Genomic DNA, 13,822 nt, shown 5'->3' on the forward strand with positions numbered 1-13,822 from the left:
AAACCTTGATGACGACGCAGACGCCGCTGACGACAACAACAACAAAACAACAACAACAACATCATCATCATCATCCTCCACAACAACAAATTATAATTTTTGACGCCGAATAATTAATGTTTTTTATGGAAATTGGTTTTTGTTCTTCGTAAAAAACTTTTTGGTTAATATTTCTTTATTTTTTATATCAAAATTTTGTTTTGAAAACAAAAAAAAAAACAAAAAACAAGAATTGAAAGCTCAAATCGAAATTTTTTAACGTACAAAAACAGAAAACATAAGCAAATTATAGTTTAAAAGAGACAACACCAAGTAATAATCTTCTCAACAACTACAACTGCAACAACAGCAACGTGCAAAAATTAACCCTCGATTTATTTTCCTTTATAGTTATTTTATTTATTAATTATTTAATTTTGAATTAAATTATTTTCTTATTTAATTTTCTTTGGAGAGTTGGCGCATTAGAGCGCTACTTCTTCAACAATAACCCACTGTTCTTCTGCTCTGCTCTTCTGTTGTATATTAGGTTTTTTTCTTTTGCTGCCTTATATTTTTTCTCTACAGCACTGAATATAGTAGCAGCATTTTGAATCTCACATTTCATTTTAAACTAATATTTATTTGTTCTCTGTCTTGAAATCAATTTTGAAACATTTCGTAATAGCTAATCCACTGTGTACATATATCACATTTTTGTGGGCTACAGCTAAGATTTTAATAGGAAATACGACTGGTCTTGCACTTTTGAGATGCCTAAAATTATAATTTTTTCTTTGCTTTGTTTCGTTTGTCGCCATCGTTGTAGTCATCTGCCAGAGCTGCCACCTCCATTCGCTATCAATTCCTTGTTCTCAGTAAACAGAACTTTAAAAATTAACCTACCTTCTTATGAATCCCCTTTGTTTCGTAAACAAAGTGAGTTATTAAATGATTAACTAGACTCAGAGAGTGTGCCTTATTTATATACATATGTATGTAACAAGAAGAAAACTTAAAATATAAGAAAAAACCAACAACAAAAAATAAAAAAATTAAAAGTTCTTCACCCTCCCACACGATTATTCCAAAAATATAGATAAAAAGCCATGTAAGTTATGGACAAAAGCTCGTGTTAAATGTAAGTAAGTAGTTCGGGTGTACAAAAGATGTTTGATCAATTGCAGTGGTTAGTAAACAGTGAATATATTAACGGTTTGTTGCATTAGTATATAATCTTTTTATTGACAGCTGCTCAGCCCTGTTAAAATGTGACAGCACTGTTTTTTTTTTTTTTTTTTTCTATGCTTCTTTATAAAGTTTCAGTTGCACCGTAAAGGTTTAAAACAAATCTATTTTTACAAATATGTATATACAACACAAAATAAAACATGGTATGTACGCATGTAGTCTGAGCCAAATATACCATATTCACTAAAGAATACAATACGTGTATTTACAAAACGAATGAGTTGAAATTTACAACAAAAAAATAGAGTTTTGGTTAAAACACCATGCAATGGACATTGCGCCTTGGTATCTCAAAAATTAAATGTTCTAACTAATGAATGAATAATAAGCAAGCGATTTAGTATAATATTTTTTACCATTAAACAACGAATTACTTTCAAGAACTATTGTCTTCAGCGTGTCGTCTCGCCTATCGATCACTATAAAACCTAAGCCCAGCAAATTTAAACGCAAACAATTCTGAGATTTTATCCCCCTCAGACATTGGCAGGACTAACCAAAAATATAAGATATTCGGACTTGTTCTATAATTCATTTGGATTACAGTACCTGGCAGTATAGCCCAAAACACTTCACTTTATTTCGCTTTAAAACTTACTCGTACTACAAATAATAAAAAGTAAATCAAATCAACCATAGTTTAAATATATCGGCAATATCAAGTGTGTTGTCATAATAAAGATTAGTTCAGAAAAGGGCCTTAGCCGTATTTTCAGAATCATGACAAATTAATATTTATCAACTTCAAGCATCCCTGATTTTATGTCAATTTCAAAAGTCCTCACGAAATGTCTAACATTTTTATTTCTCCCTCTTGGATTTTTCCTTCTTTGCTAGTTTTTGGAGTACGTCAACAGATCTTCGTCAACAGATACGTCAGATCTTGCCAAACTGTAATAATTGTAAAAAAATCGCAGCTATGCAAAAATACCCTGCTAAGTAAATTTCCCTGCAAAGTTGCTTTTTAGTATTAAATATTATATACAATTTTGTCGTCCAAGGGATTAAATACACTTCGTCAAACAACAAAAAAAATACCTCATGGCATTCCAAATTGTGATGGCAAATATGTTATTTTTGCATTGCCATCGTAATTTGTTAATGCGATGATTTCGAGTTACTTGCTCTTATGTAGTTGTGAACTGCAATATTATATATTTTTGATAGTAAATTTGTAAGGACTCTTTTTAATAGTAACGCTAATTTAAACGTTTGAAACTAATTAAATAAGTTTGAATAATAAAATTTAAGAAATGCAAGTATTATTATCATTATTATTTATTACAATAATATAAAATATTACACTAACTTAAAAGAAAAAAAAAAAGCACACCAGCTGCTTGGGCCTTTGGTGCTTGGTAATTACAAGGGTATCTTTAAGTTTTAAGGTATAGGATAAATGACAATTTTACAAGCTTTCAATTAGGCCGATTACCTTAATAAAGTTATATATTTTAATGACATTCTCTGTTGTGGTATTTTTCAAAAGTTCGGAGGGGTTTTTGGAACCAAAGATAGGTACACGTTTAGTATTTAAATTTGCACAGATGTCTATTATGTGTATAAGGTTAAGTTGATCGTTACAGAAAGGACATGTGGGAGAATACGTGGATAGAAGAAAATGTTCATGGGTTAGCCAGGAAAGACCGATCCTTAAACCCACGAATACAGAAACTTCATTTCTTGATAATGAGGATGCATATATTGCATTTTCACATTCTGGGTTAAAAGCTTTATACGGGTGCCTGAATTGCGCCCACGATGCATATTTTTGTCGACGGAGATAGCTGTTTATGTAGGCTTGAAGGTCTTTAGAGACAAGTGGAGTAAATGGAAAGACTGGGGATTGATGCATGTATTTGGCCGCTAGATCTGCCGATTCATTTCTCAAAATGCCTCTGTGACTTGGAATCCAGGCGATACGTATTTTGTCTCTATTTTTTATTAAGTAATCCCGTATTTGGGAGAGAATATGACTACTACCGTAAATGTTGGATAGCCCTTGTATTACCGAAAAGCTATCAGTAAATATGGCAAATTTACCTTTCGATTTCGACGCAAATTCCATTGCTTTAAGGATAGCGGTTGGTTCGGATGAAAATATTGAGCTATAACTTGGTAACAAGCCTCCTGTTATCAGTGCACCATTATTGTGTACTACAGCGAAAGTTGTGCTATAGCCGGATTTAGACCCGTCTGTAAATATGTGAGTTCTACTAGCGAACTCTTCTCTGTTGACTAGTTCGCCGTAAAGTTGTTTGAGCAGTTCGAAACTAGTGTTTATTTTTTATTTTTATAGAATTTGTGGAGGTCAGAGTTTATTGAGGTGGGCGAGAAGGTCCAGGGGGCCTGTTGACACAATTTAAGCGATGTTTTTGGGATTTGAATTCCCAAGGTATACATTGATGAACTGCACTCTCATATAGCGGACTTTATCTTGTATGTTCGTTTGTGTTTGGAAGCAGTCTTCAAGGTATTAAAAATAAGTATATTGGTGGTGGTCAAAAGCTTCGGGGTTAGCCTAAAGTTGAGAATTCTGTATCTATCAGGCATAGAGGGTAGACCAGCCTCGGAAAGTATGCACTTAGTAGGAGATGTTGGAAAGGCATTAAGGCTTCTGCGAACTGCGGTATGGCAAGGCTTGTTTAGTAATTTTAGGTTCGAGATTGCGCAATTTCCATAAATAGGTAGTCCATAGTCTATTTTTGATACTAATAAAGCTCTAGTTATGTTAATGAGGGTGTTTGTGTGGATATGAAGGTGCTTAGATGAGAGGTATTTGATGATGTTAAGTCGGCTAGTAAGGCTATTCCTGAGGTACAGACAATGTTCTCTAAAAGTGTATTTGTTGTCGAATACAATACCAAGTATCTTCAGGGCATTAACCTGAGCTGCAGGGTATGCCATATAGCGTTTGCTTTTTGAACCACCAATTTTTTTGAGAATGGTAACACAAATGACATGTCAAATGTGTTCATAATTTACTTAAAGGTTTGACATTTACGAAATGTGGAGCCCAAACAATCGAAAATGTGCCTAAAAATTGGGTTGATCGAATGGTCTACTGTAAAGCCTGTCGTGGCAGTCATTTGAACGATATTATTTTTAATTCATAAATGACAATGTTCAATCTTCAAAATAAAAAAAAAGTTTGAAAAAATATTGATAAGGTTTTTTTAATAGCCGATTCAAAAAGCAAGTTTTACATGGCCCACCCTATATATTTGTATTTTGATGATTAATTTGTATTTGTGGACATCGTTTCTTCCTGCAGATATGCAGTGTCATGCATTTCTTGTAAGATAAAATTGCTCCTGAATGTTTGCTCCAGGAGCTAATATCGTCAAGCAGCTTTTCGAATATTGATTGTACTTAATTGATGTCTTCGACTTTTGTGTAAAAGAAAGCATCATCAGCATATATCCGGAATCTAAACTTTTTTGTTTGGAGGCAATTTTATTTAGAAGAGTGCTTTTGCAGGAGCTGGGAAGGTTCCGTAGCAAGGGGTAAGATATCCTGTCTCTGCCTGGGGTTTTCCCTTTTGCATGCTGGAGTGAAGTTTTTAGTTCAATATGGCTAAAATCAGTTTCCAATGCAAGAGCATCGCTTGTTAGCTGTCTCGGAAGGTATGACTGTTGCAGAATTTTTCTTTTTTTTATTAAGATATTCTGGAGGGAAATTAAAGTCACTTGAATATTCTGACCAAGTTTTGGCGAACGTGTTAGCAATGTCCAGGGAATTGGTTATTAATCCGGATGAGAGTTCTATGGAATTGATAGGTGCTGAAGGGATACCCGTAAGAGCTTTGATAGAGGACCAAATTTTGTTTGGTTAATTTCTTTAGTGAAAGTTTCTATTGATGCTCTTTTGGCTTCTTTGACACGTTTTTTAGAAAGGGCGTTAGCTATCTTATAGGCAATTAGAGTACGGTTGGAAGGCAAAGATTTGTAGGTTTGCCAAAGGGATTGTTTACTGGTTCGAAGATTGTTAAGGTCTTGGTTCCACCATGCAGAATATTTTTTAAAGTGGGAAGTATTGCTCTGAGGTATAGCTTCATTGGCTGCTGATTTAATAGCTTTAGTGATTTTTGCTGCGAATTGATGAACGTTGGTGGAGCTACAATCAGAGACATTATTTTCACACAAAAGTTGATATCGATTCCAGTCTGCGGCATCCGTTTTAAATTTGGGAGATTTATTAAAGTCACATGTAATTAGTTTTGTTTGTATTGCGCAGAGAATAGGATAGTGATCACTGCCATATAAGTCTTTTAGCGTATACCAATTACACCTGGGGCTTAACTGTGCCTCCACTAGTGTAAGATCAATATGTGTGAATGAATTGTATGAGGAAAAGTGCGTTGGCGACCCATTGTTCAAAATAATGAGATTTTTTGCTGAAAGTAATCGAGTAGTAAAATCGTCAATTGTCAAATATCTTTAATAAAATATATAAAACTAAGGAACTTGCAGTTTACACTATTTATAAATAGGATTACCATGGATTCAATTTAAAAACTTTACAGCTCTGGCCATTGTCATGCAAATGTAAAATAATATATATTAAAAATACTTCTTTCTAATTAAGTTTTGTATCAAAAATTAAAAAAAATGTATTAGACAGAGTTGCTAAATACCTTTTAAAAAATAATAAACTAATACAGTTTTATGACAACAATAAAAAATAATTTAATGCTTATTAATCTTTCTTGGAAACAGGGTTGAAATAATTTTCAAGTTTGTATATTTCTCAGTGTGTATATTTGAAATTAACTGAAATTTCTCTACGGTTCATGTTCAACGAAATCTCGATAACTAACTAAAAAAATAAATAAACAGAAAGAAATTAAATAAAAAGCAAACAAAAATTTAGTGGTCCAAATTTCTTAAAAACAAAAGTTGTCTATATCTCCACAACGCAAATTATTATTCAATATTTTCTTACAAAGTGCAACTATTGGTTTCATTTACGAATAGAATGTTTCGGTTACATCAAGGACCAAACATTTTGTGGATTGCCCAGCATAGTGAATATTTGATATTACCTGCCGGGAGACGGCCGCTGGTAAAAAGGTTATTCAATCAATTCGTTGCTTACTGCTTGCTATAGGAAACGAACATAAGACCTACTGTGGGTATGACGGATTTCTATCCAACGACCAAGTATTGTCACTTCAGCAGAATATCACAACGTTTTTAGCGATCGTTTTGTGATATTACAGAATCGCATAAAAAATTGGGTGGAATTGATATTTGGCCGATTAAGTTAGGTTAGACTCACAACAACTAAGCTTGTTATAAGACGGGTATAGCCTCTACCAAATAAGTGCACGATAAACTGATGGAAAGATTTTTCTTTTTTTCTTTCATTTAATCCCATTAGTTTTGTGTCATAATAACTCTTCCAAGTAGAAACCAAGTGCTATTTTTAAATCTATTTGAAACTTTATCAATTTAATTAGTTATTGGAATTCCAACTCAAACTGCCCTCTTTTGCGTCTCTTTTTAATTAAATTAAAGCTTCTAAAGCCTTTCGAGCCATACACATTGCAAATGTTAACCAAAACTCGCATTTTTATAACCACAACCGCAATAAACAAATAATTGTGTTTGTATGTATTCAAGTTTGCGCTTTCACATTCTACAAATGTACGGTGTACAAGTCAATTTAAACAATACAGCTACGTTTATATTAAAGGTTAAAAATAAATCGGTGCCAAGTTGATATATTGTACATTTGTGTGTATGTTTATATAATTTATATTGTTGTAGCAGCTTATTTAGCCGAATAAAGAAGAAAATCTTATGACAATCCGCTTTCGTTCGAGCTGATTATCGTATAATTCTGCTTTTGTACAAATTGTCTCGTCTCCCGTGTTTGTTTTTGTTGATTAATTTATTAAGACACTTTTTATTTCATTTGCCACTATAAAAACTCTAAGGAAAAACTCACCTTCAACAGCTTCCTCAGAATCCTCTGTAGCTAGTTCTTCGTCTTCTTCTTCTTCTTCAACGATATCGTCGTCGTCTTCCTCCTCGTCGTCGATATCGTCGTCTTCCTCGTCGACGTCTTCCTCTTCTTCGTCTTCGTCTTCGTCCTCTTCGTCGACGTCACCGTCGCCGCGTATAACGACGTCACCGTCGGCTACGATCGAATCGTCCTCTAGGTCAGCCGCCTCGTTATCGTCTTCTTCCTCGTCGTCCTCGTAAATCTCAACGTTATCTTCAGAATTTTCGTCCTCTTCCTCGCTGGCGTCAATAACACCAACAGCAATAACACCACCACCGTTTACAACACTCTCGTCAACTGAATTTTTGTTCGTTGCGTTCGATGCGTTGGAGGCGTTGTTAGCGGTAGACGAACTGCCGCTTGCGGTTGTATTGGTAGTGTTGCTTTCGATTGCAGTATTTACGTCGTTCGAAAACGCAATTAACTGATGATAGTTGCGTAAACTCTTACGATATTTACAATATTTATCAACACTGGATAAAGCACCAGTGGTCGTTGATGTTCGACTTAACGACTGTCCGGCTGAAGTGCTGGCAACAGCCGTAGCAGATGCAGCTATACTATGGCTTTGAATTGAATTTGTTTGGGAGTGTAAATGCGTATTCCCTGATGTATTGGTAGTTGTTGACTCAATTGACACACCAGTTACTGTTGGCGTTGATTTCGTATTAAATTTGATACGACTGCCTACAACAGATAAGAAATTTCGAGTGTTGAGTTGTTGAGACGGCTGTTGTTGTCTCTTATCACCACTACCACACTCACTTTTGCGTGTTCCAGACAACGATGTTGTAGCTGTATTGGTGCTACTCTGAAGACTCTTACTTTGCCTTGAGTTTGATTTGTTATTCTTCCCCTCTGCGGTTGTGTTGAGCTTTCGATTTTGTTTTTCTTGTTGTTGCTGCCGATGATGATGATGGTGGTGGTGGTGGTGCTGCTGCTGCTGTTCTCGTTGGTTGTTATCGCTGCTATTATCGGCACTGTCGTCTGCGAAAGTAGCTATTACTCGTTTGTTGAGCTCTACAGTACGACTATAACTGATTTTACGTGTTTTGCGAAAATAATTTAGTAAGTTACTTTTTGTATTGCCGCTGCTGCTGCTGCTGCCGCTGCTACTAAAACTGATGCGTTGTGCTACTGTTGCCGAGGCCGAAGTCGAAGTCGGTTCTACAGCTACTGATGATGTCGCTGATTCACTCAAGTGGCTTCTATTAGTTTTGGGTTTGTTTAGGCTACTCCCAGTGCTAAGATCACCACTGCGACGCGTGCGTCTCTTTGACAATAGTAGTGGAAAAGAATGCCTGTTGCTTCGATTTGATGAACCGCAACCAAAATTATGTATATCTTCAGTGGAAAGTGTTTTCGAACGTGTTCGCTGTGCAACACAATCGTTTTGATTAATAAGCGTTGAGGTGGAGTTTGATGATGTTGTTGGTCCTGATTCGACAGCTGATGGAGTTATACAGTTTTTGTTGCGCGCAGCTGTATTTGTGGATGCTGACGTTGATGCGATCGGAGATATGTTATTATGATAACGTCGCTTCTTAAGAGGTGAACTTGAATCTGTTAAATGATTCACAACCAGTGTTATTCGGGGAAACGAATAAAAAATATTCATGAGAAAATATGGAATATATGGAAAATTTAATAATGGTATACAGTGTTTGACAATTGTGCATCTTAAAACAAATCTATCAAATAAGTCATACCAAATTATAAGCTAATATCGTATATGCTTCAGATGAGCAACAAATGTCATTAAACATCGCTGTTTCACAATGTGCCCATAAAAAGCACGACAACCCTGTCACACCTCCCGCACAAAGTTAATAATATATTTCCATCTAAAGTCTTTCACAGTGCCTTTAAGTTCAAAACAATTGTCAAACCTTAATAGACTTCTTCTTACCGTTATAGTCTTTCTGCTGTTGCTGTACAGTAGATTTTGTAGCTGCAGTTGAGACGACCGCAGATGTATGTGAAGTTGAGGGTCCTGATGCTGTTGTGTTTAGTGGATGATGCTGATCGTAGTGGCGTTTGCGATCACTGCGTGTGACACCAATCTGGGCTCTGGACGAAGCAACTTCAGTTATAGTACTGCTATTATTATTTAAAGCTCCCCGTTTTCCCGAATGGCTGCTATTTGTTTTATGGCCGGTTGCACTTGCAGTTGTTTTTGAACGACTTTTACTATGGCCACGTTTATTTCCACTACTTACACTTGCTGCTGATTTGCTTGACGTTGCTGATGTGTGGGATAACTGTTGCGGATGTTGCTGTTGAGATAGAGATTTTATAGAACTGATATTGCCGCCACCGAAGCCACTTCCGCCACTATTGGATATGTTTTGCTGCTGGTTATTATTTTTATTGGTGTTTAGTTGTAATTTGATTTGTTTATGCTGCTGAGGATACTCGGTTTGCTGCGGTTGCTTCTTTTTCAATTGTCTACTGCGACGGGTTGTTGTATTTGCAAGCGCTGTAGTAGCTATTGTGGTGCTGTCGTCGTGCCCCTCCGTCACTGCAGAGAGCGATTGACTGTTAACGGATTCGGCCATAGACGACACTTAACCGCTCTTTCGATCACACTAAACATGCCCTCGCAACACTTGTATCCTTTCGTGTTATAGCCAATTTAATATTTCCTTACACGATATCAAAGCAAAAATAAAATCAAATAAACCGCGTGTTATTTGAGCTTTTGTTTTGAAATTTTTTTCTATTATGGCTGTTGTTATGCTTTGCCTTCTTGAGCTTCACAATATGTAAAGTTTCTTAGTCAACTTTTATACGCCACAATGAAATATGTATATTGACGACGCCAAACTGCCGGACAAGACTGTAGTGTATTTGCGACAGCCTACAGCGTTTGTCTAGTTTTTGACTACAAGGTTCCTGTGCCACTTTTCACCTCTCCTTTTTTGGTTTGCTGCTCAGCTGCTTAGGGAATCTGGAAATCGTAAAAATTGGATTTATTATTGTAGTAAATTCAATTATTTTTGTATGAAATAAAACTGCATCAATTTTTTATACACAATAAATTTTATCAAAATTTCCATAAAAAATCAAAATAAAAAATAAAAAGACTTTATGGCAGATATTTTTGATTTAAAAAGCATTGCATGAATACGCCAATATCTGGACTAAAAAACTTAGAGGATGAACATACCTATGTATAGACATAAATTAAGAATGAATAGTAATTAGCAATACGTGAAACAATATTAACATTTAAAAGTAAGTTGCCATTTCCCGATTATGAATTCTAAGGTAAATTTTATTCATTTAGATAACAGAGCCTATGCCGAAAATTCGGTTTCCTGTCGTGATCAAATTTATCTTTAAGAAATCAAAATCACCTCAGGTAGATTATTACGAATGAGATGTCATCTGCTTGCGGCCACTTTTACACAGGAAAACACGTCATCTTAATATGCATAATAACTCGTAGATAGTTAAAAGATTTTTAGAGGTTAGCGCAATTTAAGGCAGACGACATTTTTATTTCTGAATAGTACTCATGAGATCGTCTTGTCTGGATTTGAATGTTTTTTTCCTCGAATCTAGCCACATTCTTGAAATAATGACGTCTAAGTCGTTTGACGCATTGAGTAAGTAATAATATAAAACTTACTCCACGTCTGCAGTTAATTTCGCTATCGCCATTTCCTATTTGGAGTATAAATGTATCAACCACTAGAAAACTACCTCATAGATTTTTTTAAACTACCTATTATCAATATACATACATATATGTATATAATATATACATATGTACGTACATCAATACCGAGGAACAAAGGAGCGAACTCGGAACACGACGTATACATTTGCAATTATATTGTAGCAGATATGCGCAGATAAGAGCCAACAAAAACTCAACGAGAAGTCAAAGTTAGAAAATCAAGACAACCACGCTGCGTGGGCCACGCAATAAAAGCACACTTACTGGTCCCATAAACTCAAATGCAGTTTTCAAAAACAATATAAGATAGGACGTCCAAGAAGATAAAGAGTGAGCATTCATAAAAGAAATTATGATATATCAAGTTGCAGAATGTAAGCAATCAATGAAGTAGAATTACGCTCTTTTGATATCAAACGAGAATGATTTCAGCTGCTTATTGACAGCTGAACTGTTACAAAGGTGGATAGAAATTGGCAGAGTAGAATTAAAAAATTATGAAGTAAATAGGGTTGGTCGTATGGATGGACTGTGAGATGTTTGTTGCTAAAGATTGAAACTTATAAAAAACAGGGTTACAAGGACAATTAAAAGAAATTGTAAAAGCCTGAATCTAGGATCAATAATAAAAGGCACGCAGTCTAGAAACAGCATTTTTTTCCCATCCACAGAATATAATCACGTATATAGCGTGAATGAATGAAGTTGAACTGACAGTTAAAATATCTCATAAAGTACAGAAAAAAAGAGACAAAACCCCTTAGAATAAAAAAACACCAAGAATGCACGTTCCGTAAGCAGTAACCTCCTTAATGTGTATAGGTATATACCATGTACATACCCGATTATTTTGATAGCATACAAAGATGAGAGAATTAATTAAGTGAGCCAGAACGCTTTGAGTGCAATAGTAAATGAGTGATTGAGCAAGTTTTTATCAGTACACCCCGTGGTCGAGCGATTTCGTACTCTTCCGAGTATCTGCAGCTGGTTGGGTACATATGTATGACTATTAGTGACGGAGGATTTATACTGGCCACAAACAAAAAAAAAACGAATAACAAGAGAAAAAAAGCAACGTAACACAAACAAACAAACACAAAAACTCGCTACACACCCATACAATGTACTGTGAGAACAGCTGTTTCGAGTTTGTTTATATTTTGTTTTTCCATTTCTGCTTTGCTTATCGCTTTCGTGGCAAATAACAAAACGACGCAACGAACAAGTTTACACTAAAACAACAACAAATACGGATAATGCAAACAGTAATTTATCTATGAAGCTAAGTAAGCATATATGTATATATGTATTCGCACTTTTTGTTAAGAGATTTGTACAAATTGAAGCGCAAATTAGTATATATACACAAATATTTATATAAATATATATATATATATATAAATAAATATATATAAATATATATAAATATACATATATATATATAAATAAATATATATAAATATATATAAATATATATATATATATATATATATTCATATATTTATATATATATATAAATAAATATATATAAATATATATATATATATATATATATATTCATATATTTATATATATATATATATATAATTATATAAATACAGTACTATCTCGATAATCCGAACACCCTTAATGTTAGGGGTCGTCCGGATTATGGGGGTGCCCGGATTATAGATGATTTTTGTTTTTCAACTAAACATTGTTTTTTTGAAATGAACATAACGCAATTCAGATATATGTATGTACATAAATAGTTTTATTAAACACAGTACAATCATACTTACATAATAATATGTACATCTGTACATAATCAAACATTTTTTTTATTTAGTATGTACTATTTCATTTCACATTTAGTCGCGAATTTTCTAATGGCATCACGTTTCTTTTTTATGTCAAAAACAGTAGATTTGTTGACACCAAATCCACTCAATTCAGTTTGTCACTAAAGAATAAACACAACGCGTGATTTATGCTGTTGCATTTCGTATACATATATTGTTGTTAAAGTACCGCTATTTTACGAAAAACTCACAAAGCAAACTAAAAATTAAAATACATATGTATGTACATATTGCGAGGCAAATTTGAAAAATGTCCGGATTATAGAGTAAAAAATGTTAAACTGTCCGAATTATGCAGTTGTCCAGATTATAGATGTGACCGGACTACCGCGTGTCCGGATTATCGAGATAGTACTGTATATATATATATATAAATATATATATATATAAAAATATATATGTATATGTGTGTATACGTATGTATATAAACATTTTTTATTGCATATAACACCATTTGCTCGTTATTGAGACGGCATGACGTCAACGAATTATTGTATTATTACAAAAACAATTAAAATAAAAAGGGGCACACAATCAAGGTAAGAATAAACATATTTAAACATGTAGTAGCTCAAAATCAAAAGTAACAAAGGTACATATAGTACATAAGTTTGTGATTTTCCTTTTTGATTATGCAGCAAAACAAGTTTGACGCGTCATCCGAGCAAACTGGTAGATCGGGTGTATTGTATGTAGCAAGTTCAAACATGGCAAGTATGCCCTTTTGCTCACGAGCCGTAGCGTTTGGCGTTACCTCCAGACAAGTTGTTGGACGGGTTGGCAGGCACTCAGCTTAACAGCCAAGTAAGTCTGAAGCTCTGACAAGGGTCGTAAGTCTGTCGGTCAGTCGGTTCGTCTGTCCACACTAGTCGCTTAATGTTTGCCTACTTACAAACACAACTATGTATGCTCTTATTTAGCTCTGAGCAAGACAAAAAAGCACAAGCAAAAGCAGCCAGAGCGCAGCACTTGAGCTCTGCCGAGAAGACAAGTTGCTATCTACAATATAGAGTGCGCTACACTCAGTCATCGTTATTAGTATACACATACATCT

General features: G+C 34.6%; 1 protein-coding gene across 2 annotated transcripts in view; it reads right to left on the minus strand.

Moving 5' to 3' along the window:
• LOC128871793 (E3 ubiquitin-protein ligase TRIP12) overlaps nt 1-13,822 on the minus strand; it is a 48,261-nt gene that overhangs the window by 18,610 nt on the left and 15,829 nt on the right. For both annotated transcript variants that reach the window (XM_054113866.1, XM_054113865.1), the window contains exons 2-3: nt 9,149-10,189; nt 7,183-8,802 (exon numbers count right to left, since the gene is read on the minus strand). In XM_054113866.1, coding sequence (XP_053969841.1) covers nt 7,183-8,802; nt 9,149-9,797 — 2,269 coding nt within the window. In that variant the 5' untranslated portion in view covers nt 9,798-10,189. The remainder of the gene's footprint in view (nt 1-7,182; nt 8,803-9,148; nt 10,190-13,822) is intronic.

Source organism: Anastrepha ludens, chromosome 2, assembly GCF_028408465.1.
Source record: "Anastrepha ludens isolate Willacy chromosome 2, idAnaLude1.1, whole genome shotgun sequence".
NCBI lineage: Eukaryota > Metazoa > Arthropoda > Insecta > Diptera > Tephritidae > Anastrepha > Anastrepha ludens.